General features: G+C 54.9%; 1 protein-coding gene and 1 pseudogene across 2 annotated transcripts in view; one reads left to right on the forward strand and one right to left on the reverse strand.

The window, feature by feature from the left end:
• Positions 1–2,094: 2,094 nt before the first annotated feature.
• LOC116591754 lies at positions 2,095–11,674 on the reverse strand (annotated as a pseudogene).
• Positions 10,133–23,706, forward strand: part of LTBP2 (latent transforming growth factor beta binding protein 2) — a 101,933-nt gene continuing 88,359 nt past the window's right edge. Inside the window, exons 1-2 of one of the 2 annotated variants that reach the window (XM_032344930.1) lie at positions 10,133–10,988; positions 17,434–17,504. In XM_032344930.1, coding sequence (XP_032200821.1) covers positions 10,495–10,988; positions 17,434–17,504 — 565 coding nt within the window. In that variant the 5' untranslated portion in view covers positions 10,133–10,494. Of the gene's footprint in view, positions 10,989–17,433; positions 17,505–21,931; positions 22,011–23,706 lie in introns of those variants that run through there. The other variant, XM_032344931.1, reaches the window with a different exon arrangement.

Below are 23,706 nucleotides of genomic sequence, written 5' to 3' on the forward strand. Positions count from 1 at the left end.
CCTCATCTCCCCTTCTGTAACTTCTGTTCCTATTGAAACCCTAGCCACAAGAGCTACTTGAAATTTCCCCCAGTAACCCAGGCTTCATCTCACACCCTGCCTTTGCATATGCAGCACCTGTCCTAGGCACATTCCCATCCCCTATGTGGTGAGCTCTCCTTTAGTCTTCAAGATTTGAGGCAAAGTCAAGACTCTGAGAAACTCTTCCTAGCCAACTGCCACCCTGCCTGGTAAGAAGTTCTTCTTTAGTGAGCCCGAGAAACTGTTAATTCCCCTACTGAAGCATTCACCATGACCTTGGCAGTGAGGATGTCCTACCCAGCCCTAGTGCCTCGCGCAGCACCTAGACACATACTAGATGCTCAAAAATGTTTGTAGAATGGGAGGGATCATGACAGGGTGAGCATTAGAAGGTAGGCAGATGCTTGGAGACATCTCTGGCAGTGAAAGAAATTCCAGGCCCCACCAAGTAGTGCCCCTAAGAATATCAGTACACATCTTGAGACCAAGGATGTGGAGTGGCAATTTTCAGCAGCTAGGCAGGGGAGGACAGTGTGTGTGTGTGTGTGTGTGTGTGTGTAGGAAAGAAAGAGAGAGACACCAGCCCCTCCATGGAGCAATGGCCCAATCAGAAGGGGGGCTGTTTTCCTTCAATCATCATGGACCCTTCTCTGTTTCTTCTTGCCAACTGGAAGAGAAGAGATGCTGACAGCTTATCTCCAATACGCCCTCCCTGGCCCCCAGCTTTGGCACTTGCTCTCACCCTATCAGAGATGTTCCCAGGCTCTGAGGCCCAGCTGCTGACATGCACAGCCACTCTGGGCTTTCCTGGCTGAGACAGCCAGATAGCTCCCAGCTTCTTGAGGGAGTTGAAAGAAAGAGTTGAGAGGTCTGGGAGGCAGGAGACCGTGGTTCAAGAGCCAAGGCTGCCAATCACCACTCATGTGACCTCGACAAGCATCTCTCCTCCTTTGGGCCTCAGTTTCCTCGACTGTATATTGAAGGAGTGGGCTGGCTGAGCTCTCCGGGAAGTCCCCTCTGGCGTTCACACTCTGGGTCCTACACTTCTTGGACCCACACCCACCGCTTGTCTGTCTGCGCCTCAAATCAAAATCTTAGTGTTGACATTGAATTTGAGTTCATCCAGTAAAAGCCCCTCCTTTTAGAGATGAGGAAACTGACATCTGAAAGAGCAAGAGGGCAGGCCCAGGGGGACACGGGGACTACATGGGGGAAGAGAACCAGCATTGCACTCCCTGCCTTGATCTGACCTTGTCTTTTAAGCGCTGCCTTGAAGGGTGGAGCCCTTTGTGCAAAAGCTGGGCCAGAGCAGGTTGATGTGGGGCACAGCGGCTCTTTGGTCTTCTTCAGGCAATCTGCTTAGGGCCACGTGCCTCTGAGACTAGAGCAGGGGCCAGGCACCCTGGACTAAACCTGGGTCCAGAGACCTGAGCCCTAGCCCTCTCTGCATTTCTGACTAGCCGTGTGACCTCACACAAGTCATGCTACCTGTCTGGCTCTATGTCTTTGGTTATATGAACCCACTTGGACTACAAGCTTTCAAGAACTGGGACTCGCTTGTTCTGTTTTAATCCCAGGGCCTGGTTGTCAAAGAAAAATCTGTTAGTTCAAATGTCTAACACAGAATCTGGTTTTCCCAGTAACCAATGATGCCTGCATTCAAGTCAGACCACAGAGGTCTTAGGTCCCTGACCACCCATGAAAGGGCTCCCTTGGGTCAGGTGCTTATCTCTGGTCCAATCCGTTCTGCCTAAAGTTTGTGTGGTTGGTAAATAGAGTTGCCCTATCTAGATGCAATGCTTAGAAAGACAACTCTTTTTTTTTTTTTTTTTAAGATTTTGTTTATTTATTTGACAGAAAGAGAGAGAGAGATCACAAGTAGACAGAGAGACAGGCAAGAGGGTGGTGGGGGAGGGAAGCAGGCTCCCTGCTGAGCAAAGAGCCCAATGCGGGGACTCGATCCCAGGACCCTGAGATCATGACCTGAGCCAAAGGCAGAGGCTTAACCCACTGAGCCCCCAGGCGCCCTAGAAAGACAACTCTTACAATTTCTATTTTATTGGTAAGGAAATCGTGTTTCCAAAAGGCTCAGTCACTTTAACCAGGACACAAAGCTGGTAAATGACAGCATAGAGCAGAGCTCCAAAGCCCCAGGTATTTCCCACCGCTGACGACTGGCAGCTGTAGCCTACTCATGCAGGGTGGAGTGGGATACACTGAGAGTTACAGGCCTCCAGGGGAGGGAGCTGGCTTTCTAGACTCGGGGTGGGGTAGGGCTTCTGGGAAGTCTTCTTGGAAGCAGTGGCCTCTGGGATAGGAGTTGAAGGACAGGTAGGCGGGGCGGGAAGAATATTCTAGGTGAAGGAAATGGCGTGGCCCGAAGTATTTGGGTGAGGAGACATGGGAGAGTCAACTGGGGGCGGACTTCTGAGCAAGCAGGACTGCGCTGAATACCCGCAGACACGAGGGGACATAGAAGAGACAAGCTCGTGTGCCAGGCCTAGTGAGAAGTTTGGGACTTGATTGGTGGGGCCCTGGGGAATCATTGAGGGCTGTTGAGCAGGTGAGAGGCCTGATTAGAATTCTGCTGTCAGAAAATGCCCGGGGAGTTGTTTCCAAGTCTGTGTCTTCCCCGTTTCCTCAGGCAGGGTGGGGAGGAGAGTGGCAGAGCTGAGGAGGGCGGGGGACACCACCGTCTTCAGGGGATGACCTGAGGAATGAGAAGACAGTGGGCAGTGGCCAGACCTTCATGCCTGGATGTGAGGGGCAGAGAGGAGGAGGAGGAGCCGGAGACGCCTTTCTTTCCTTCCTCCCTTGGCCATCAGCCTCCTCCGGCCTGAGGTCTGGTCTGGTGAGGCAGAGCCCAGAGCATGCCTCTGCTGTCTGTGTGAGTTCCTGAGCAGTGAGATCTTTAATTTCTGTCTGCTGAGCCCCGATGGGCGAGGGGCCAGCCTGTGTTACAACCTCCTGGAGGCCCCTGGGCCAAGGCACTCAGACCAGAGTGGACGGAAACAAGGAGTGAGTCATGCAGGCAGGCTGGGGCCCCTTGGGATCTGGCTGCCCCTCCTCTCCCCCTCCCCAGCCTGGTGTCTGGGCCTTGTCTTGAAAAGCTTTAAGGTCCAGGCCTGTCCCCAAGGGCTTGGGGTCCTAGAGACTAGAGTATTGGGGCCACCAGGGAAAACCTCATGGGGTGTCTCCATTCTCAGCATATGATCCAGGGGACAACGGAGGTCAAGAGGTGATGGCAGAAGATGTTACCCCCTTGCTTTGTCCTGATGAAGAAAGCAAGGGAGGCTGCTTACTGGCCTCCGGGGAAAGAGCGGATTCTGGAAATCACCCTGTAGCAGCTTCTGTTCTCTGTCTCCACAACTCCTCTCCTTTGGGGTATGAGGGCTGCCACTGCATCCCAGTGGGGAACCAACATGGGAACAGGCCGGGAGACCCCGGTGATAGCCAAGGGAAGTTGTTCTCACTTGCCTTGTCCTCAAAGTCCAGCACAGCCATTCCAGAATCCTGGAGAGGTTGGCACAGTCCTTTGGCCCACAGGACTTTTCTCCCTGGGGATTTTGAACAGGTAATATAAGATGAGATTCCTCCCCACCCAGATCCCCTCCCCATCCAATTCCCACCCCCCACCCCTGCCCGGTGGAGCACTCAAGCCCCTGAGATCTTATCAGACGGAATTAAAAAGGAGGAGGCTTTCCAGGCTGCTCTCATTGTTTTCCTGCTCAGGTCTTCAGAGAGTCTGCTATGTCTCATCCCCCAGGAATTCTAGAAGATTCCACTCAAGGCAGAGGCTGAAGGAATTTATGCAGGTAAGGAGGAAATATCCGAGCTTTAGCTAAATGCACAGAGCTTGCAGATAGATCAGCCCACTCTTGTATCAGAGACTAGAAATGAAGAGAAACAGAGTACAGCCTACTATTTTGAAGAACTGCATTTTCACATCATTGCAGGGCATCCTGGAGCAAGGGCAGTGTGCTGCAGCAGAAGCAGCAGGGGGCTGGGGGCCCTTCAGACTTTCTGGCTGACTTCTGGCTCGACTCCTAGCTGTCTGACCTCTGGCTTGACTCCTAGCTGTCTGACCTTGAGCAAGAGTCTTCACCCCTCTGGGTTTGTGAAATGGGAATTACAACGTCTACCACGCAGGGGCACACAGGTGTTCTATTTAGGGCACTTTCTTTTCCAAAGAGAAAAGCTGAGCCTTCCTTTAGCAGTTGAAACCGATTTGATGTAGGGGAAGCTTGATTTCCTTCCTTCTCCTCCATGGGACGGAATCAGATTCACTGAGACTCCCCGTGATGACTTTGATCTGCCCTTGACCTGCCCTTGACCCATAATGCATATCTGGCTGGAAACAGACCTGAGGAGTGGGGATGTGCTTGGTGGGGTTTCTCTTGTGACAGGGGTCCAAGTGGCCATCAGCACCCCCCCCCCCCACACACACACACACCACACACAGCCAGGAATGTTTCCAGTTCCCAGGGAACTGCACCCTGTGGTACGTTTCCAGAGCGATGCTCCTCTGGAGGCTGGAGCCTGACAAACAAGGAATGAAACCTAGCGTGGCCACTTACCAACTCTGTGACGGCGGGTAAGCTGTTTTGCCTCTCTGAGCCTTCATTTCATCATGTGCTATGATGAAATAGGAGGGCTTCCTTCCTAAGATCACTGCGAGAAGTAAATGAGAAAATGTCTGGGAAGAGTACCACGCCTGGTGCATTTTAAGCACTCGGGAAATACCGGCTGGCAGATAGAGTAGCAGTAATTGCCGCCACCCCATCGCCCCCCGCAACACACACACACAGGTTAGCCGGGCTGGTTATCTCATTCTCCCTGAAGGTGGAGGTGGCCAGAAGAGCATCTTTGTCTCCATTTTCAGATGACAAAATAGCTGAGAGCTGAGCCTGGTGCACAGAAGGCAGAAGCATTTGCGCCCACCTGGAGAAGATGGCACCGGCCGACCAAGGCGGGGTGGGTGGCCGTGAGCTCTGAGGGAGGCCAGGCCGCCACCATGGTGTCTGAGGTAGAAGGGTCTTGGCAGCCCCCGTGGGCCCTGAAGGCCTCATGCAGCAGCAAGCTGGAGCCTCTCGGCACGGCCCTCACCTTCCGAACTGGAGGCTGCGGTGGCCCAGCGCCGAGGTCCCAGCTCTGCCCAGGGTCTGCATGGGGACATCTGAGCCCGAGCTGCTCCAGCCTGGAAGGCCAGGGGCCCAGTCAGCCTTCCTTCGGCTGTTCTGCCCACTGATTAACCAGGAAATGTGTTATTTGTTCTGAACAGGGGAACAAGCTCTCCTGGGGAGAGGAATTCGGGGCTGGAGGTCCAGTCACTTCCAAGGAAGAAAAATGCCTGGAATTCTGTTGGAAGTCTGGGTCTCAGCAAAGGGAACAGAAATTCATCCCTTGTGGTTGGTCCTTATTTACCAACTTAGTTTAAGTTCTGGTAGCCACGTGGCTGCGAGTATTATGCCAACAAGACATGGGAGAGTGAACAGGCTGCCCTGGGTGTCCAGCAGCTCTCCAGCCCCTTGTGTGGTGCATGTGTCCCAGCAAACCTTTCCTGCAGGAATCCTTTTTTTTTTTTAATTTTTTTAGATTTTATTTATTTATTTGAGAGACAGAGATCACAAATAGGCAGAAAGAGGGGGAAGCAGGCTCCCTGCTAAGCAGAGAGCTCCATGTGGGACTCGATCCCAGGACCCCGGGATCATGACTTGAACTGAAGGCAGAGAGGTTTAACCCACTGAGCCACCCAGCCCATCCCCTCCCCACCCCCACAGGAATCCTTTATCAGTCCCTTCCGCCTCTCTCTGCAGGGCTTTCCAGAGATGATTTCCTTCCCTGGACCCCAAGAGATGGGTGAGTAGGCTGGGCCGCATTCTCTGCCTCACTGGGGAGGAAGCTGGGATCGGGGTGAGGACGTGACACATGGTGAGTCAGGGGTCAGGCTGGAAACAGTTCGCCCCCCTTCTAGTACCAGGCAAGAAGGGTAAAGGAGGAGAGAAGGTTCTGGTAACTCCATATCACCAGGGAGTTTGACTATGGGCTTGCAGGCAGGGAAGAGGGCATTGGGAATGTACAGTGGAGGGTCTCAGGTGGTGCCAGGAGCAGACGGGCCGGGAAAGGTATCCCTTCAGCTGTGAGGAGGGCTGCTGGGGCACAGGCCTGGGGCGAAAACAACATGTCGGACGCTGACAAGCTTGGGCTTGGGTGGGAAATGATCTAAGCTTGCATCCTGCATCCGTTACTTACCAACAAGCCAGGATCCATTCCCAGCCTCAGTTTCCTCCTTTGTCCATGTAGAAATCATAATGCCTACTTTATTTCGTTAAATGAGCCAATTTATGTAGCATGCTTAGCACCGTGCTTGGACCATCGGAGGCTGCATAAGTTTTGGCAGCTATAGAAAAGAAAAACAAACAAAAAGCTCAAGTGTTTATGGGATTGGAGATTCAAAATTGCTGCAGCAACAGGTTCCAACAGTTACAAGGGAGGGAGTGATGGGTGGTAAGTGGGAGCCGGGGCGGGAGGATGGCACCAGGGTGGGGCAGAAGGAGAGTCCTCAGAGGAGATCAGCCGGGCTGCAGCCCCTGGAGAGCAGGGTGGGAATTTCCAAGGACCACTTGTACTCACGGAGGAGTGGGCGGGGCGCCTAGTGGTGAGGGAAGTGTGTCTGCATGAGGGTTTTGGCCCAGGCCAGCGGTGAGAGGCTGAATGGGCGGCAGACTTCCAGAAGTGCAGACGGAGGAGACGGAGCAGTAATAATGACTTGGACACATGGGAGGAAAAAATAGCTCAGGGACGAAGATGACGCCAAGGTTTCTGGCCTTGGGAGGCTCCTGGGGCTCAGAGGTGAGCATTGAAGGATGAAGACAGCAGCTCCTGAAGGGATGGGGCAGGTAGTGGGAAGAGGAAGGGGGCACCCAAGCTGAAGGGCAGTGTGGGTAACAGGGCAAGGGGGTAAGTGTGGAGCTGAGGTTTTCCCAAAGCCAGGAAGGTGCAGTCTCAGGGAGAGAACTGAACATTCTGGAAACTCACATGGCATTCATCTCAAAATACAAGGCGCAAGATTCAAGGAGATCCTTCAGACCAGACTTGGAGGCAGCAAGCACATGAACTTGGACCAGTAACTACCACCAGAAACTCAGTATTTCTTTCTTAAAGTGGGTCTAATGATACCAGCCCTTTTTACGTGATGGAGTCATGCTGCCATCCATTTACTTAGTCAACCGTGGCACATATATTTTTTGGTTGTCTGTTGGAGTCAAGCACTGTCCTAGGTTCTGGGGAAACTGGTGAGCCAGGCAGACAAGACATCTATTCCTTTGGAGCTATTGTCGTGGCTGGGGAAGTCAGACATGATTTTATAGGTTGTTGAACAGGATTCTTCTGTGATCTTTGAATTTCTGCTGAGGCTGCAGAGAGTAGAACAATAAGGACTGAATATTCTCACATTCCAAAGAGAAGTACTAGACACCTTCCTAAAGGCAGAACTGGTTCAACCACACTTGCGCCACATCCCCGGATTCCAGTCTATACATGAAAGGGATCGAAGGAAGTTGTTGAGGTAGGGAACTGTTACATGAGTAGGCAAGGTTGAGATTCCCCCCGAGGCCACTCCTCAGCGCAAACCAAGCCCCAAAAGAACCAGTCATTGCACTTGGGGGCGTCCAAGAAGAGGAGACTAGCATGACTCCCCGTAACTCTCCCTCCCTGGATGCTGTCTGAGTTGCTGGAAGTTGCAAGCATCCCCCGTGCCCCCAAGGCACAGCAAGAAACTTCTAAGGAGAACCCAACACGAGTCATTAGGAATTGAGGGTTCGCACAACTGAAGAGGCTTGTGTGCACTCCCTGTCTGGAGAACTCGGACTGTGAATCCTGGCTGGAGTGGCTTCTACGGCAGAGTGAGGAGCAGCTAAGTCACCAGGGGTTTGCCATGGGGGGGGGGCAGTCCCATGAGAAGCGGGAAATATAGGAGTCTGCAAGAGGCTGGCCATCGCAGGGTGGAGGTCCCACAGGGAGACTCCCAAGAGCCCACAGATGTGCCCGTGAAAGAACAAGCACTTGGCACCTGCCAGCCAAGGGCACCTGTCACATAGGATTTTGCCACTGGTCCTCTAACACGTCTCCCCTGACCCAGACATGGGGGAGCCACAGCAGAGAAGGGAGGTTAGAAAAACAGACCATGCGAGGGGCGCCTGGGTGGCTCAGTCAGTTGAGTGTCCACCTCTTGATTTTTGGCTCAGGTCACGATCTCAGGATCATGAGATCCAGCCCGGTGCCAGGCTCTGTGCTCAGCGGGAAGTCTGCTGGAGATTCTCTCCCTCACCCTCGGCTCTCTCTTTCTCTCTCTCTCAAATAAACAAGTAAATCTTAAAAAACAAAACAAAACAAAACCAGACCGTGTCTATTCCCCACCATAGGATCTTGGGCCAGGGGCTAGGCCCGGGGAGGGTGGGGGGTAAGGAGTATTAAATTGGATGGAAGCTTGATTAAACGGGCTGAGGTTTTGATTTGGACAGGACCAGACTTTTTAGTGCCTGAAAGTCGGTCTTAATTACCGAAAAGAGACTGTTCTTGTGGTGGTAGGGATGGGCAAGCCAAGGACTCCACTTGAGATGTCATTAAAGGTGGAGTAGGGAAATTCACCATACCATGGTTGAAGGCACTGAGGGGAAAGAAACATAGCTCTGTCCTCATAGTCCCTCTCCAAGTTCAGCCCTACAGGTAAATAAATAAAAAAGATATTTTCAACTGGGCATTAGAGCAAGGAGGGTGAAATGGTGTGATGTGGTACACAGGGGTGGGCTGCTTTAGATGGGAGGCTCGGGGATGGCCACTCCAGGAGGTGGGTGATATTTGAGTTGAGAGAGGAAACCATGAAGAGCCAATTCTGTAACGCATCTTGGAGAGAAGTGTTCTGATGAGAGGACAGTGGGCATAAATGTGGCTTGTTCAAGGGGCAGAGAGGAGGCTGCAAGAGGCGAAACAGATGAGAGAGAGGGCCACTCTGTTGGCTCGTTGAAATCAGAGGTCACAGGTCAACACCAGGTATTAGCGGTACCCATCCTTTGGTAGCGTAGGAGGTCACTCTTCCTTTCTAGGAAACAGTAGGCAGTGGAAATGCACTGGGGACATCATGCTGGCCAGGCCCTCAGGCTTGAGGGCAGGGGGCCATGGTGTGAATGATGAGCTCATTGTTGGAGGCAGTCAGATGGGTAGCAGTCAGCCGTCTTGCACCCCCGCCCCCTCGCTGCCGGTATAAGGTGTGAGCACGCACGGGGTCAATCAGAGACTCATCGAACCCCTGCCACCCCACCTGTGGGACATTTCCGAGGGAGCCCCGGGGAATAGGCTTCTGAGCCCGAAGCAGGAGGCCATCATTTCATTCCCTTTTTGGACACACGCCGTTTCCTGGTGTGACCTTACTCAAGATCCCTGTGTCTACACGACACGTGATCCTCTGTTACAAAGATGGTATCTCTTCCAGGATCCGCCATCGCCGCCCCAGGCCTCTCTCGGACCCTGACGCAGCGGGAAAAGGAATAAGATCTAGGAGCGCAGGCGGCGGGCGGCGGCTGCAAGGTGGCGGAGGACGCAGCATGCTCCACTAGAGGGCGCGCGCCCCCCGGCGACCTTCCAAGCTCACGCACCCTGGGGCGGCGAGGGGGAGGCGAGCTCCCCGCGCTGCCCCCGCCCCCCGGCCCCGCGCTCCCCCGCGCGCGCCGACCCCAGAGCGGGCGCCCCTAGTGGCCGGGGCGGGAAGCGAAGGAGTCGGGCGCGGTCCTTGGGGCCCGGCTCTGTCTTGCCAATCTTAGTACCTCTCCTGGCCTCCTTGAGACCTTCGAGGCTGCAGCTTGGTCACGCAACCGGGAATTTGTCCCAGAGGCTAAGGGCAGGAGATAAGCCCGGGGCAGGTCAGCAGTTCGAGCTTAACCAGGATGAGAGACAGGTGACCAGGTGCTCCCGTTCCAGCGGGCACCGTCTCCCCTGCCAGCCGTCGGGTCCGCCCTGAGCTGCCCCCAGCTCCTCACGGGTTAACCCCCCTTCGCCGCCCGCTCGTTTCCCGGTGCCAAAGTGGGTGTTGCTGGAATTTCTCTCTCCCTCTCCCGTAATGAGGGGGCTGAGCTGTCCCTCCGAGGAGGGGGCATGGTGTAGATAAAAGAGACGAAAAAACAGGGGGAGGTTTCCAAGAATAAAAGCGTCCGGCTCCCCTTCAGAAGGCTGCAGAGACGGGAGAAGGCGCGAAGGTGCAGCGGCGGTGCGCGCCCGGCTGGAGACCAGCGGACGCCAGACTCGGGGCGCGCAGCCCGGGGACCGCTCACGCCGCCCAGCCCTCGCCCCGGGAAGGCTGACTGGGAGCCCCTAGACCGGGAGAAGCGGGCCGCCGGCCGGGGAGCAGAGCGCGGCCGCCGCAAGCTCCGGGGGCCGTTCTCCCACCCCGCTCGCGGCTCTCCAATCGCCCCCGGCGCCATGAGGCCCCCGACCACCCACCGCTGCCCCGGGCGCGCCCTACAGAACCCCTGCGCGGGCTTCCTGGCCCTCACCCTGGCTCTCTTCGTGGGCATGGGCCATGCTCAGAGGGACCCGGTGGGAAGATACGAGTTGGCTGGCAGGGACGCGAACCGGCTGCGGCGCCCTGGGGGCAGTCACCCCGCAGCGACTGCAGCCAAGGTGTACAGTCTGTTCCGAGAGCAGGACGCGCCAGTCCCGGGCTTGCCGCCCACGGAGCGGGCCCAACCCGGCTGGGGGAGCCCCCGGAGGCCCGCGGACGCTCTGACTAGGAGGCCGCCCCGCGCGCAGCAGCCGCGGCGAGCCCAGCCACCTGCGCAGACCTGGAGAAGCAGTCCCTCGGGCCAGCAGCAGCCCGCAGCCCGCGCCCGGGCCGCCCCGGCTCTCCCGCGCCTGGGAACCCTCCAGCGGCCCGGGGCTGCGCCCCGAACCCCTCCTCGAGGGCGGCTTACGGGGTGAGCACTGCAGAGAAAAGCCTGGGGGTCGGGGCGGGGTGGGGAGTGCGGAGGGAGCGAGGGTGGGTCTCCATGTGTTCATTAGTGGAGGGATGTGCAGGCGAGAGGAGAGGGCCCCGGGCTCGTGCCTTTGGTTCCTCCGGGACCAAGGCGGCCTCAGGACTGCAAGGAAAAGCACCGGGGTCCCCAAGCTGAGGCTCGGAGATCTGACCCACTTTTCAAAGAGTTGAGGGCAAAGAGAAACACCATCCTCACCCTTTCGTGCCAGCTCGCCGAGACCTGACGTTAGATCTTTTCCCAAGGCGCCGTGCTTTGGGCTGCCCTCCGCTAACCCGCGCCCGCAGACTCCCGCCCGCAGCGCTGCGGGGATCCGAGAGGGAGCCCCGAGGGGGCAGCGGGGTGGGCTTTCCTGTCACCTGAGGCCCCCAAACTGTTGAACGGGCTCAGAGCGCAGGTAGGTGGACGTCGAGGCTCCAGAGTGCCAAGGCAGATGCTTCTCCGGGTAGGGGGCTGGCCGCGAATCCTGAACTTGGCTACAAGTATACGAGCTGGGACTCAGGTCCGGCTGGGCCCGCGCGAGCCTGCTCCTGGGAGGGGGCATGGGCCGGAAGCCCGCTCGCGCTGTAGCTGTGGCACAGTGGGTCCGTAGGAGAGTGGGTCTGTGTGTGCGCCTGTGCAGCTAGGTGTCAGCGCGACTCGCGCAATCTGCAGGGGGACTGTCCCCCAGCCCGGCGATTTGCTTCCCCCCACCCAGCACCCCTGCTGCCCGCTGGGGGCGCCCTTGCAGCGTCGGGAAGCTCAGATACAAGCCCCGTACCCAGTCCGGGATCCCCATGGCTGAAGGGCACTTGGCCTTGTCTGGGTATGCCATGTGTCTCCAGAATGGCGGGCAAAGGGAGCCCGGCGCAGTGCGCGGCTGGAGGAGGGCAGGATGGGAAAGGCTGGGAAGGGCTCTGGCAGCCCTTTATGGCCTGGGCTCAATTTACCAGTTGATTTTAGTCCCAGTGCACATCAAGGACCCCAGTACCCTCAGCTCTACCCTGGAGGACGGTGCACCTGGTGGCCTTCTGCTCCAGGTTTTCCGTGGGTGCCGAACTCTTCCTGTTTCCTCAGGATTGCCTCCCTTCATTCAGATCTCTGCTCAGACAGGTCTGCTGGGACCACTTCTGCCCCATCCTCTCTCCCTTCACACGCTCTACCTGTCTGCATTTCTGGTCTGGTCTCCCAGCCCACACCAATGTCAATTCTACAAAAACAGAGGCTTTGTTTTGTATATTGTTGTGTTACTAGTGCCTAGAACAGTGCCTGCATACAGTCGATACTCCTTAAGTATCCTTTAAGCAAGTGAATGAACTCCCTGCTGCCCCAGGAAGACCCTGCTTAAAGCAGGCAGAGAGCAGACCCAGGCGCTGCCAAGCTGCTTACACACAGGATCAGTCAACAGGTGTTAATGGACCACGGGCTGTGTTTCAGTGTTTTCCTTTCCTGACATGTGCAAGTGAATGCGTGCTTCCTAAGAGCAAGTGTGCAGAACCTGGGACAGGGAATGGGGGTTCAGAGACAGAGGCATTGTTCCTGCCAGGAGAGCAGCTCCATAACTTAAAATGGAGTTGGGGAGATGAACAGATGTGTACCGGTGAACGTGCTTACTAGTAATGGCAGCTTCCTATTAAGCATAAGGAAATGGGACAGTTATGGCTGAGGAGCTGGAGCCCCTTGGGCTCGATGGGCAGTATGCGGGGAAGCAAGAGGAAGCAAGTGGAGGGACTTGGGTCCCAGGCGCAGCACTGCCCAAGGATGAGGGCTTCTCGTTGTTGACACTGGCCTAGGGGCAGGACGGCAGCCTGGTGTAGCGAAGCCATTGGCGTGAGGCTGGAGGCATAGGTTGGGCAGATTGTGGAGGAGCTTACAGCGTAGGCATTTAGGTGTAAGCTGGGGGAAGGTAGAATAGTGGAGGCTGGGAGTGGAAGGGTGCACTAGTAGAAGTTGTAAAATGAGGCGGGGATGTGCAAAGCAGATTGTTACCACAATAAAGCTGGTATGTGTGCACAGGGGTATAAGGACACAGGCTGGGTGCCACCCCTAGGCACCTGTCATACACAGGTACACACATCGAAATCACATGTTTGGCTCCTCCCGCAGATTCTTTTCTGCAGCTTTGGTTAAGGGTGGGTTCCTCTGGCAGTCCACGCAACCACTCCAAGTGAGCCGAGTAGAGTCTTGTCCATCTGCTTTCTCTACGCGGGCCCATTCTGGCTAATGGCTTCTGGCCAGGCGGACCTCTCTGGCAATTGCCTAGTGGGCTGCTCAGGGCCAAGGGCCAAGTGCCACCTGCTGGTGAAGCTTGGAACTGCAGCACTACTATAAGCGATTGTTCATTCATTCAACAAATATTTGAAAAGCCTCCTGTATGCCAGGGACTTTGCTGGACCATGGAGATACAGCAGAGGCGAACACAGCCAGTGTCCTCACAGAACTTGCATGTAGTGAGGATTTACTGCACACAACGAATATTTATTAAGCATGGGTCAGGCACAGTGCTGGTGTGTGGGATACGTACTAACCACAGCTGACACAGATCCTGCACTAATGGAATTTATGGTCCACAGGGGAGTTTTAAAGCCATTGTTTCACAGTATTCAGTCTTTCTTGAACTAACCTCACAGCCTAATACTTTCATATTTTCCTTGATCTTTTCCCTCTTGTTCTATTATTTTTTAAAAATTTTATACACTTGTAAAAATAGCAGGATTTCGTATTTTATCTATTTTAAAGTATTTTATATTATGAGGTTTTGTACAAACATATAAAAAAGTATTGGAAATAATATAACTAACAATCCAGAATTCTTCAAACCTTAGTATTTTGGCATATTTTGCTTTTGATTTTTTTACTTGAAAATCCCTCCATAAAGTTGCCTCTCTCTTCCCAGAGTTAACCGCTACCCTGAATTTACTCATCATTCCAAAGCATGTTTTTACACTATGACTACAGATGCATGCCTCCATAAAATACACAATATTGCTTTGCATATTTTAAACTCAGATAAGTGATACCACACTCTGTCATCCTCCTACAATTCGCTTTCTCCGTCCTCATTAGATTTTTGAGTTTAGCCACGTTAATATAATCAGCCCACATTTATTCATTTTAACTGTGGTATAGTATGCCACTGTCTGAATATACCACCGTTTATCTACCCTCCTGTTTTTGAACATTTAGATGATTTACTTTTTTTGTTGTTTGCTATTGCAAACAGTGCTCGACTCCTTTTTATACAGAAATAAATTCATTTTTCAAGGATACTTTGTATCACTATCATAGTTGAAAATAATACCACTTGTCATAAAAAAGAAGGTAATTGTAGGAAAATTGAAATAAAAAGAAAATGTTGTCAAATTCTAGTCAGACACCCCTATCTTAGGAAGCTCAACGGTGTGGTGTATTCTTCCTCTGGAAAAGAGAGACTGGCATGTGTTGGGAGAAGGTCCTGGCACGGCGACCCAACCTCAGACAGATTTTTTTTTTTGACTGATCTAATCAGGCTAGAAAGATCACTGAAAAGGGGATTTCTTTCTCACCATGTGACTCACAGTGCTGAATGCTGTGGTTGTGGAAACCTAAAACCCCATTTCCTAGCCTGGGTGTGGCTCATCCATTATTTGGGAAACAGTGGATTAAGTGAAACAAAGTAGTATTAAATGTATACCACGTGTCAGGCATTGTGTTAGACACAAAGAGGGGTAAAAAAGAATTCTCAAGATAGTCAGGATGGGGACACAGAGGACCAGTAACCTGGGACTGTTGGGACTAAATGATTACAGTGGTTGGGGGATGGGGAAGGCAGAGGATAGATCAGGGGAGGTTTTCACAAAGGAGGTCACATTGGCTCTGGAAGTCTTGGAGTACACAAAGAATTTCAATCTGCAAAGAGAGGAAAGGCATTCTAGGCAGAGAGCAGTTTAAGCAAAGGCATCAAAATGTGTCCCTATGGGGTGCCTTTGCAGGACAACACATTCTGTAGCCTTGGAGGGTCATAGCCTTGGTTGTGGAAGGTTGTAGAGACAGGGACAGGGGAATGGGGCAGTTGGACAGCACAGGCAGGTGGGGGCCTGGCCAGCTTCATAGAGGCCAATGGAGGACAGTTAGGAGCGGCCATTAACAAAGGACCAGTATGATCACATCCGAGGTGGGCCAGCAGCTCTTCCAGGCTGTCCAACCCAAGGGCTGGACAGTGATGCTGGCTCCCGAGCAGATGTTTGCTGAGAGGAGTCACCTGGAAGGTTGGGCTCGTATGGTCTCATGGTGGTATGTTCCACAGAGTCAGAACCATCGAGTCGGATATGTCCCAGCTAGTCAGTTTCACTTGCTCTCTCTAGCTAGCCAGAGCCCGCTGAATGGTCATCGCCCAGCTGAATGGTCATCTTCCACTTCCTGGACCTCTGCAAAAGATTCTAGTATTGGCCTCGAAAGAACTCTCCTGAATCCCTCTCGAGGGCTCTTCCAGCCCCAGCCTGGCCACCTTTGATTACAACCAGGTTCCCGAGACCCCTGAGGGCTCTACCACTGGCAGGCGGGAGGCCAGCTGCCGCCTCCTCTAATCAGCTACAAAGCTGTCCCGAGGGCATCTGGGGTGACAGCTGGCTCAGGGGGCCTCTTTGGGCTGGGCTCCACGCCATGACCTTCCAGCCAAGTGGGCCCCTCTGTCTGTGCTTTCTGGGAGCTAACGGACCCTAGTTCTTAGAAAACTCCCAGGTATGAAGTCTGTTTCCTTTTGAAGACCTCCTAAGTCTCTAAGAGGACTTGTCACCACCACAAGGGGTAGTGACTTACAGAGGTGTGGGTAGTATACACACACCTTCCTCTAGTGTGCACACACAGAAAGCCCAGCTATGAGGACCAGCCCCTTCCTCAGAACCTGGTGACTTGGGCCCTGATGGTGAGGATGCTGTCACAGAGCCAGGAAGCCTCGGAAGGCAGCGGGCCAGAGAGGCTTTGAGGTGGCTGGTGGTGGCCCAGCTTTTGGCTGGGAGGACATTCCGGGAGCTCCCTGGGAGGCAGCTCCCCACAACTTTGGGCCACAGGGCTAGAAATGGGCTTCAGCTTTTCCAAGCTACAGGAATTTATTTTGAATGTTTTGTAAGGCTTCAAAAACCACACAAGTTTTGGGGTCCACTCAAATGTCAAACTCGTAAACAAGACCAGATGCTCACTCTTCGGTCTACAGGGGTCAGAGGAGTGGCCCCTTCTCTGCACGCTGATCTTCCAGCTCATTCTCTGCTGCCCACTCAGCCTGATTCAATGAGTGCTCCGTAGACAATTTCTGGTGGTAATAGTGGGGTCCACACAGCCAGGGCCAGGCCCGGGCCCTCAGAAGCCTTCCCTGGGGCGGACCCTTTTAGAGAAGTCACCCAGGTCCAGGCATGTGGGTCTCTAGTTGGAAAGCTGGGGCTGGCAAAAGCTGCTGGTGTTACAGGGGCCTCACCACACACCTGAAAACAAAATCTGGGTGAGTTGGGCGAGTACCCCAGCAGTTCCTACCGACCAGTGTCTCCTGTAGGGCCCGTAGTGCCAGCACCAGGGAGCAAGCTGGAGAAGGGCTGTCCCCATAAGGTAATGTCCTCCCAGCCAAAAGCTGGGCCACCACCAGCCACCTCAAAGCCTCTCTGGCCCGCTGCCTTCCATTCGCCTGCCCAGAGTGTGCTCCCTGTGCACAGCTTAACCCAAGTCCCCAGTTTCATCCTCCTGCCAGCCCATCACCTGAAGCCCCTCTTAAATAGAAATTCTCCAACCCCAGCTCCCTCTGTCTCCCCTGCCCAAGTGCAAGGCTCCTCCCGTGGACATCTGTGGGCAGGTGACACACATGCGTGTTTTCCAGCTTCCCTTCGAGAGTCAGTGTTTGTGGGGCAAAGGCCCACCGTGTGTATTTTTTTGGTGAGGAGCAGAGTAGGGATGGAGCATGACTTAGAGATGGGACAACTCAGGTTCGGACCCGGCTTTGGCACTACTCATTGTCGAGCCTCGGCCGGTCACTGAACCTCTCTGAACTTGCTTTTTTCATCACCTGCGTCATCACTGTCATTAATCGGCCCAGGGAGTGCCTTCTTTGTGTTATGTATTCTCTCTCTCTCTCTCTCCCTCTCTCTCTCTCATTTAATCATGACAGCAGCCCGGCCAGGCAGGTGTTAATTCCCCGCATCATACTGATGGAGGGAGTGAGGTTGCGCTAGATCACCCAGAAAATGGCCATCAGGACTCAGTGTGAGATCTGGGGGATTGCAAAGTTCTTGCCCCGGGGGCCACACGGACGCCCTAGAGCAGGTCTGGCCAGCATGGCAGTGTTCCCCGTGGCCCCGCCCATAGAGGGTGGCACCGTCCCAAGGGGCTCTCGGAATAGGACCTCTCTGAGCACCCTTGTGCTGACCCACTTTTGCTGACCCCACAGGAGGAATGTCTGCGGGGGACAGTGCTGCCCGGGTTGGACGACAGCGAACAGCACCAACCACTGTATCAAACGTGAGTGCCTCTGCCCCATCCACCCTTTTCTGCCCCTCTCCCTCGAGAATGGCCAGTTCCAGGGACTTCGGAACCTGGAGCAAAGGTGTCTTCCCCGTCTGCCTCTCCAGAATGGAGGCAATGGGTGGTGGAAGAGAGAAATTTAAAAGGCCTCCAGCTGAAAACGACTTTCAGACAAAATTCCCCACTCGTGTTTTCAAAGCTTCCTGCATTCTCGTGCTGCTGCCCCACTGTGTTGCTGCCCCACTCGCCCTGGCCATGGGGGCCCTTGGGCGCACATGCACCCTTGTGATCTGCAGCACAGACCTGACCCCGGAACCTCGATTCTAGGGGCAGCATTCACGTCGCGTGCTGTGGGAACGACCCCCCTGCCCTGGCTCCCGGCCCTGCCAGTCCTGGCCTCCATCAGGCCTCCTGCCGGCACGAGGCTCTCAGAGGAGGCTCCAATCCCATGTCTGGAGCAAGCTTCCTCCCTCCTGGCTGGCCCCGATGAGAGCAAAGGGAGAGTCGTCGTAGCTCTGTAGAAGGCAAGGAGTGAGGCAGGAAGAGCCTAGACCTCCAAGCTCAAGCCTCTGTTCAGCGTACAGAGGCTTTGCCGGCAAGAGCCAAGGCCTCCAAGGCTTCACTTGTGCCAGGTACACTTTACAGGGCCTGAGGGGCAGTGACGACCACTATCCATTGGGCAAAGAAGGAAACTGAGGCACGGGCGGGTCACTTGTTCGAGGTCACGTGGACTGGAAATGGCAGGATTTGAACTCAGGTAACCTGACTCTAGGGTCCCTCTTCTTAATCATTAGCCCCTGCGGCCAGATAGCTCATCTGACCTGCTCTTCCCAGCTCTCACTTTCCACACCTGGGAGCCGGGACGGCCGCCCCGGCTAGCTCACAGCTGACGTCGGCTCTGTGCCCACCGCTGTGTTGAGCTCCTCACATACGTTACCCTTATCGAGGCTCTCAATAACCCTGTGGAGTGGGCATTTAGTGACCATTCCCACGTACAGATGACGAAGCAGAGTCTTGGGTTGACTGGGACCCGCGGCCAAGGAAACGCTCTTCCGAGGCCTGGAGCCGGGGCTCGATCCAGGCAGTTTGACTTCGGAGCCTCACATTCTTCTCTGTGGGGGTTTGTTCCCTCCCAACCCCAGCTGAGAGTGGGGCTTTCTAGACTTTGGAGTCCTCACAGGTGAAATCAGGTATTGGATCTCTCTCCACACCCCAGGCTCCTCTGAAGGCCTTGTCAGCTGCCCAGGCCCTTATGGCTGGCCCAGGAGCCCCACCTGACTGCCCCCTGCCACTACCTTCTGCCAGGCCCTCAGCCTGGCTGCAAGGACTCAGTCTCGCCAGAGCCCCTTCCTGCCCAGCGACAAGCCCCAGGCCCCATTCAGTGTGCGGGCTTCACGGCTAATGGCCTGGGTCTATGACAAAGCCGGCAGTGTTCGCAGCCCTGAGGCATGCCCTCGGCTCTGATTCTGAGGCCTCCTGAGAGGGGGTGGGATGGGGATGCTTCTGTTTCTGTGGAGATGGAGAAGCTCGCTCACCCAGCTCTTGGTTCTGCTTCAAACCCGGGGCCCTGACCCTCTCCCCGCCGGATGGTGAGGCTCAGGCATGAATCCTGGGTCTCTTGAAGGGTCCCCAGGTAGAGAAACCAAAACCCCCAACTCAAAAACAAACAGCAAAGCAGGTATTTCCCCTGAAAATTCCTTCCTTCCCATGGAGCCTGGATGAGTGAGGCTCTCTGAGGACAGGCCCTCTGTGGCTGGTGGCGGAGACGGGGAAGACACCCATCCTTCAAACTTACAAAGATGAAGACAGTGTGGCTCGGGTGGCTGGCTTAAGGTCACAGACTTGTCGGAGGAGGATCAGAGACTCAAAATCAGCAGCAATCCTGGGCAGAGAAGCCAGGGATGTGGGTAGCCAGGGGTTCGTGCTCAGCGGAAGCTCTGAGATTGGGTGCTGGAGCCTGGGCACGGGTGTATTTTTAAAGCACCGCAGGCAATTCAAGCGGGGCCTGAAGACCCACTGAGCAGAGTTGGGTCAGTCATAAGAAGATCTGCCTTGGGGGCCCTTCCTCAAATCTGGATGTTCCCCATGAATCCTCTAGGATCTTATTTAAAGTGCAGAGTCTGGGGCACCTGGGTGGCTCCGTCAGTGAAGCGTCTGCCTTCAGCTCAGGTCATGATCCCAGGGTCCTGGGATTGAGTCCCGCATCAGGCTCTTTGCTGGGGCGGGGAGGGGAGGCTGCTTCTCCCTCTGTCTGCCGCTCCCCCTGCTTGTGCGCTTGAGCTCGTGCTCTCTCTCTCTCTGACAAGTAAACAAATCAAATCTTTAACAAGTTAGAAAAAAAAATAAAGTGCAGATTCTGCTTCAGCAGGTCTGGGGCTCGCTGGAGAGTCTGAGTTTCTAACAAGTTCCCGGGGGCTGCTGCCGCTGCCGCTGGTGGGTCCGGGATGACACTTTGAGAAGCAGAGCCTTGGGGCACTCTGGAGGACCTGGCAGGGGTTTGGGGTGCGAGATGGGGAGCCGGGTTGGTAGGTTCTAGTGAGCTTGGCTGAGAGGGCAGCTGAGATTGAAGCTGAAGCCAGAGCTTCGGAGGGGGCGGTCCCTCCCCAGCTGCCTGAGGGCTCTGGGCCTGGGCCCTGCTCCTGCCCGCCAGTGCAGGAGGTTCTCGGTTTCCTAACTTGTTCATGACTTTCCTGTGGTAGCGTCTGCCAGACTGGAGCTTTGACACTGGAAATTCAAGGTTGGGTGAGTCTGCACATTGTCAGAAGCAACGTGTGTGTGTGTACCCTTGTGCCCCAGCTGGGGGCTGCTGGAGCGTGCTGCCAAATCCTGCTCCGGTCTGGGGGTGCTCAGCCCCCCTATTTCTCTCCCAGTCCTCTCCCCCTGCTAATCCCCCAGTCATCCCCCCTGACCCTGGCATGCAGCCTGGCAGCCCTCCTGGAGGCGTTGCCAGTGGGCATCACTTTCCCACTTGAAGTTGGCTTGCCCGCGCGAGGGCTGTGTGCACATTAGCTGGGCCCTCTGCTGTTTGCTTGTTGCTATTTTGCTGCTAAAGAGCCTAACGAGAACCACGTGGGCGGTGGGGTGTTGGCTCTGTAGAATGTGGGGCTTTTGGCTCCACACCCCGTCAGCTGGCTCTCCTGCTTCCCCCCGTGGTTAGCGTCTTCCTCTCCCCTCCCCACAGCTGCCCTCCCAGCTGGAGCCAAGAGTGCCAAGGCTGGGGAAGGCTCGGGGCTCTTTCCCAGCACTTTTACACGTGTGGGGCGCCTCGTTGGCCAGCAGGAGAGGGGGGCTGACAAGGAGGGCTGTGTGACCTACCCCCACTGCCAAGAATGAAGTCTCGTCCCAGAACTGTGAGGAGACTCAGTCTGTCCCCAGGTCTCTGCCAGAAATCTGTGGATCTGACCCACTACTCATCTAGTGTGCCCCCTGGGACCCGCGGCCTCCTCTTACCTCCCCTCACAGACTTCTTGGTTGCTGTGACCTATCGGTCCATCTGCCTGGCAGGCCCCTTGCTTTGTCCCTGTCTGGTCCCTGGACCTCGGGGAACCACTGCCTCTGTGGACCGCCACTGTTGGAACCCCAACTCCTCACTCTACCTCGGCGAGGTCAGAAGTGGGGCTGTCATCTTTTCCTGTGGTCATGGCATCTGCCTTCCCTTCTGTGGCCTTGCCAGCTCTGCCACGGGGTTTATGTGTTTATGGATTTGTGGAGGCCGCTGCTGGGGGCCTGCCTGAAGCCCTTCCTGAGGGGGAGCTCTGGAGAGTGTGGGCTGACTGGATCCTGTTTATAGTTAGGGCTTTTGGGAGCCTGTCCAGCCTTCCCAGACTGGCTCACCCCCGTGGCCACCCCAACACACACACACACACACACACACACACACACACACACACCACGCTTTGGGGGCTTCTGAAGGCTCACACTAGGGAAGAAGATTTGAAGAATTCTTTGATTGCTCATCTTTTCTGGGCCTAGATGCGCAGAGGCTATTGTGGGCAGGGCAGAGGGAATCCCGCAGCTGCTGTGGTGGGGGAAGGAAGTGGGGGGTGGGGCAGGAGGAGGGGAGTTAGCCCACCATCACCACCACCAAGTGGGAAGGCTCGGGGTTAAGAGTATGTGCTTTGGATTCTGGTGCCAAGTCCAAGGAGTTGTGGATCTGAATCCCAGCTCCGTGTCTTCAAGCAAGTGACTGGCTTTCTTCTAGAGCCTCATCCAGAAAATGAGTATAATCATCAATACAGTGTTGTTTTTGAGGATTAATAATAACACTGTAGCTATTACCATGGGTTGGGTCCTATTCAAAGGACTTGTTATTGCTAATTTTTAATCCTCACAATCCTCTAAACTACATTTGATCTTTCTCTCCCATTTACGAATGAGGTTTGTCCAAGTCACGCCTCCAGGAAGTCAGCAGAGCCTGGATGTGAGTCCAGGGAGCCTGGCTCTGGAGTCCCGGGCTCACGCTCCCGATTAATGGGCAAGTCTGTGTAGAGAGCCTGGCCCTGGGTAAGTTTAGCTGTCATCTTCATCCACGTCCAGGAGACGGTCCTGACTACCTGGGTTTAAATGCAAGCCCCACCACTTAGCTATGTGGCCCCGGGCAAGATGCTCACGCTCTCTGTGCCTCAGTTTCCTCACCTGTAAAGTGTGCCTGGTGTTAGTCTCTACCTCACAGAGTTGTAAGAGACAAATGAGATAACTTGGGTTAGATGTTTAGTTCAAGGTCTGGTATGATGTCTGTGCTCCATATGGGTTTGGTCTTGATGCTGCGGGAAGGGGCTGTGTCACATGGCCCTGGGCACGCCGCAATGGCAGGTGCTCATTGGACACAAGGGAAACAGTAAGCACGTACTCAATAATGCAGGGCCTATCCCAGGACTAGGCCGAGAGGTCCCATTTTGCCGCCTCACTTCTATCAGCCCTTCCAGAAAACTCAGGAGATCCTGGAGTGGACCTTGTCATCTGTCCCTGCCTCCTTGGTTCAGAGCCTCTGTGGGCATGGTGGCTCTTGTTCTGGTCCACATCTCAGTGCAATGAGGACCCCTTCCCCCTAATGTGGCCCCACTCATCCCATCTCTGTAATGACTCCAGCTCACTGGGCAAAACTATAGCCGGCGGGGAGGTAAGAGCCCCGACTTTGGAGCCAGACCCGTTGGGTTCAAGCCCTTTCTCTATCACTTAATAGTGTGGTGACCTCAGGCAAGCCACTTGGCTGCGCTCAGCCTCAGTTCCTCTACATGCGGAATGGGGATAGGAATGGCGCCCATCGTTGTTATAAGAAAAAAGAGAAGCCAGAAATGTAAAGAAGTTACAAGGCCTCACAGTGGTAAATGCTGAGCAAATGTTAGGGATCCCACGGCAGGGGTGGGATCTTCACCGACTGGTCAGGAATGGCCAGGAGCCAGAGTCTGGAGCCTCCGGGCTTCCAGTCTCCAGAAGAACCATCCCCTGAGACTCCGTAGTCGGCAGGCAGTGGAGGAGAGCAAGGTGAGGGGCGGCAAAGGGGGATAATCACGTGACCTCTGTGGAGACCCACCCCCAACACAATGGCTGTCGTCCTACAAGAGACCATCATCTCTCTCCCCACCACGGCAGGTAGCTGCGACTCTCCTGGCCAGCAGGCGCATGCCCCCAAGGCTCTTTGCTCAAAGAAGCATTTAGGAGGTGTTCTTATCCAGGGATCCTGAAGCCAGGTGCTGTGTCCTGTGGACACCAGGGGAGTGCCTACTTGGCAAATGTTCAGTAAAGGACTGAGAAGGTACAAGCTCACGTGGGTGGTCTGGTAGTTTCCTTCCTCCATCCCCAGCCTCCTCTTCTTGCCTCCTTGGCTGACATCTCCCTTTCAACCCAACATCTTCATGTTGGGCTTCTCCAAGACCCTGCAGATCTCCCAAATTTCCCATGCGAAGAGAGGGGCCATGGGAGCCAAGCCAAGCGTTAATTGTCCCTTATTATCGAGCAGTCGTAGGCACCATCCACAACAGCAATTATAGCCACACTCTGTGCCAGGGACCGCACGAAGCATTTCAACCCCCTTCACCCCGTGAGGGGTCATCGTGTGATTCTCTGCTGTGCCCCGCTTCCATGTCCCTGGCTGCTGCTGGTCCTCTACCCAACGACTAAACATTAGGTTTCCCACGACTGCATCCTGGGTCCTCTTCTTTCTCACCACACTGCTTCTGAGATGATCTGATGTCTTCCC

This window comes from Mustela erminea, chromosome 5 (assembly GCF_009829155.1).
Source record: "Mustela erminea isolate mMusErm1 chromosome 5, mMusErm1.Pri, whole genome shotgun sequence".
Classification (NCBI taxonomy): Eukaryota; Metazoa; Chordata; class Mammalia; order Carnivora; family Mustelidae; genus Mustela; species Mustela erminea.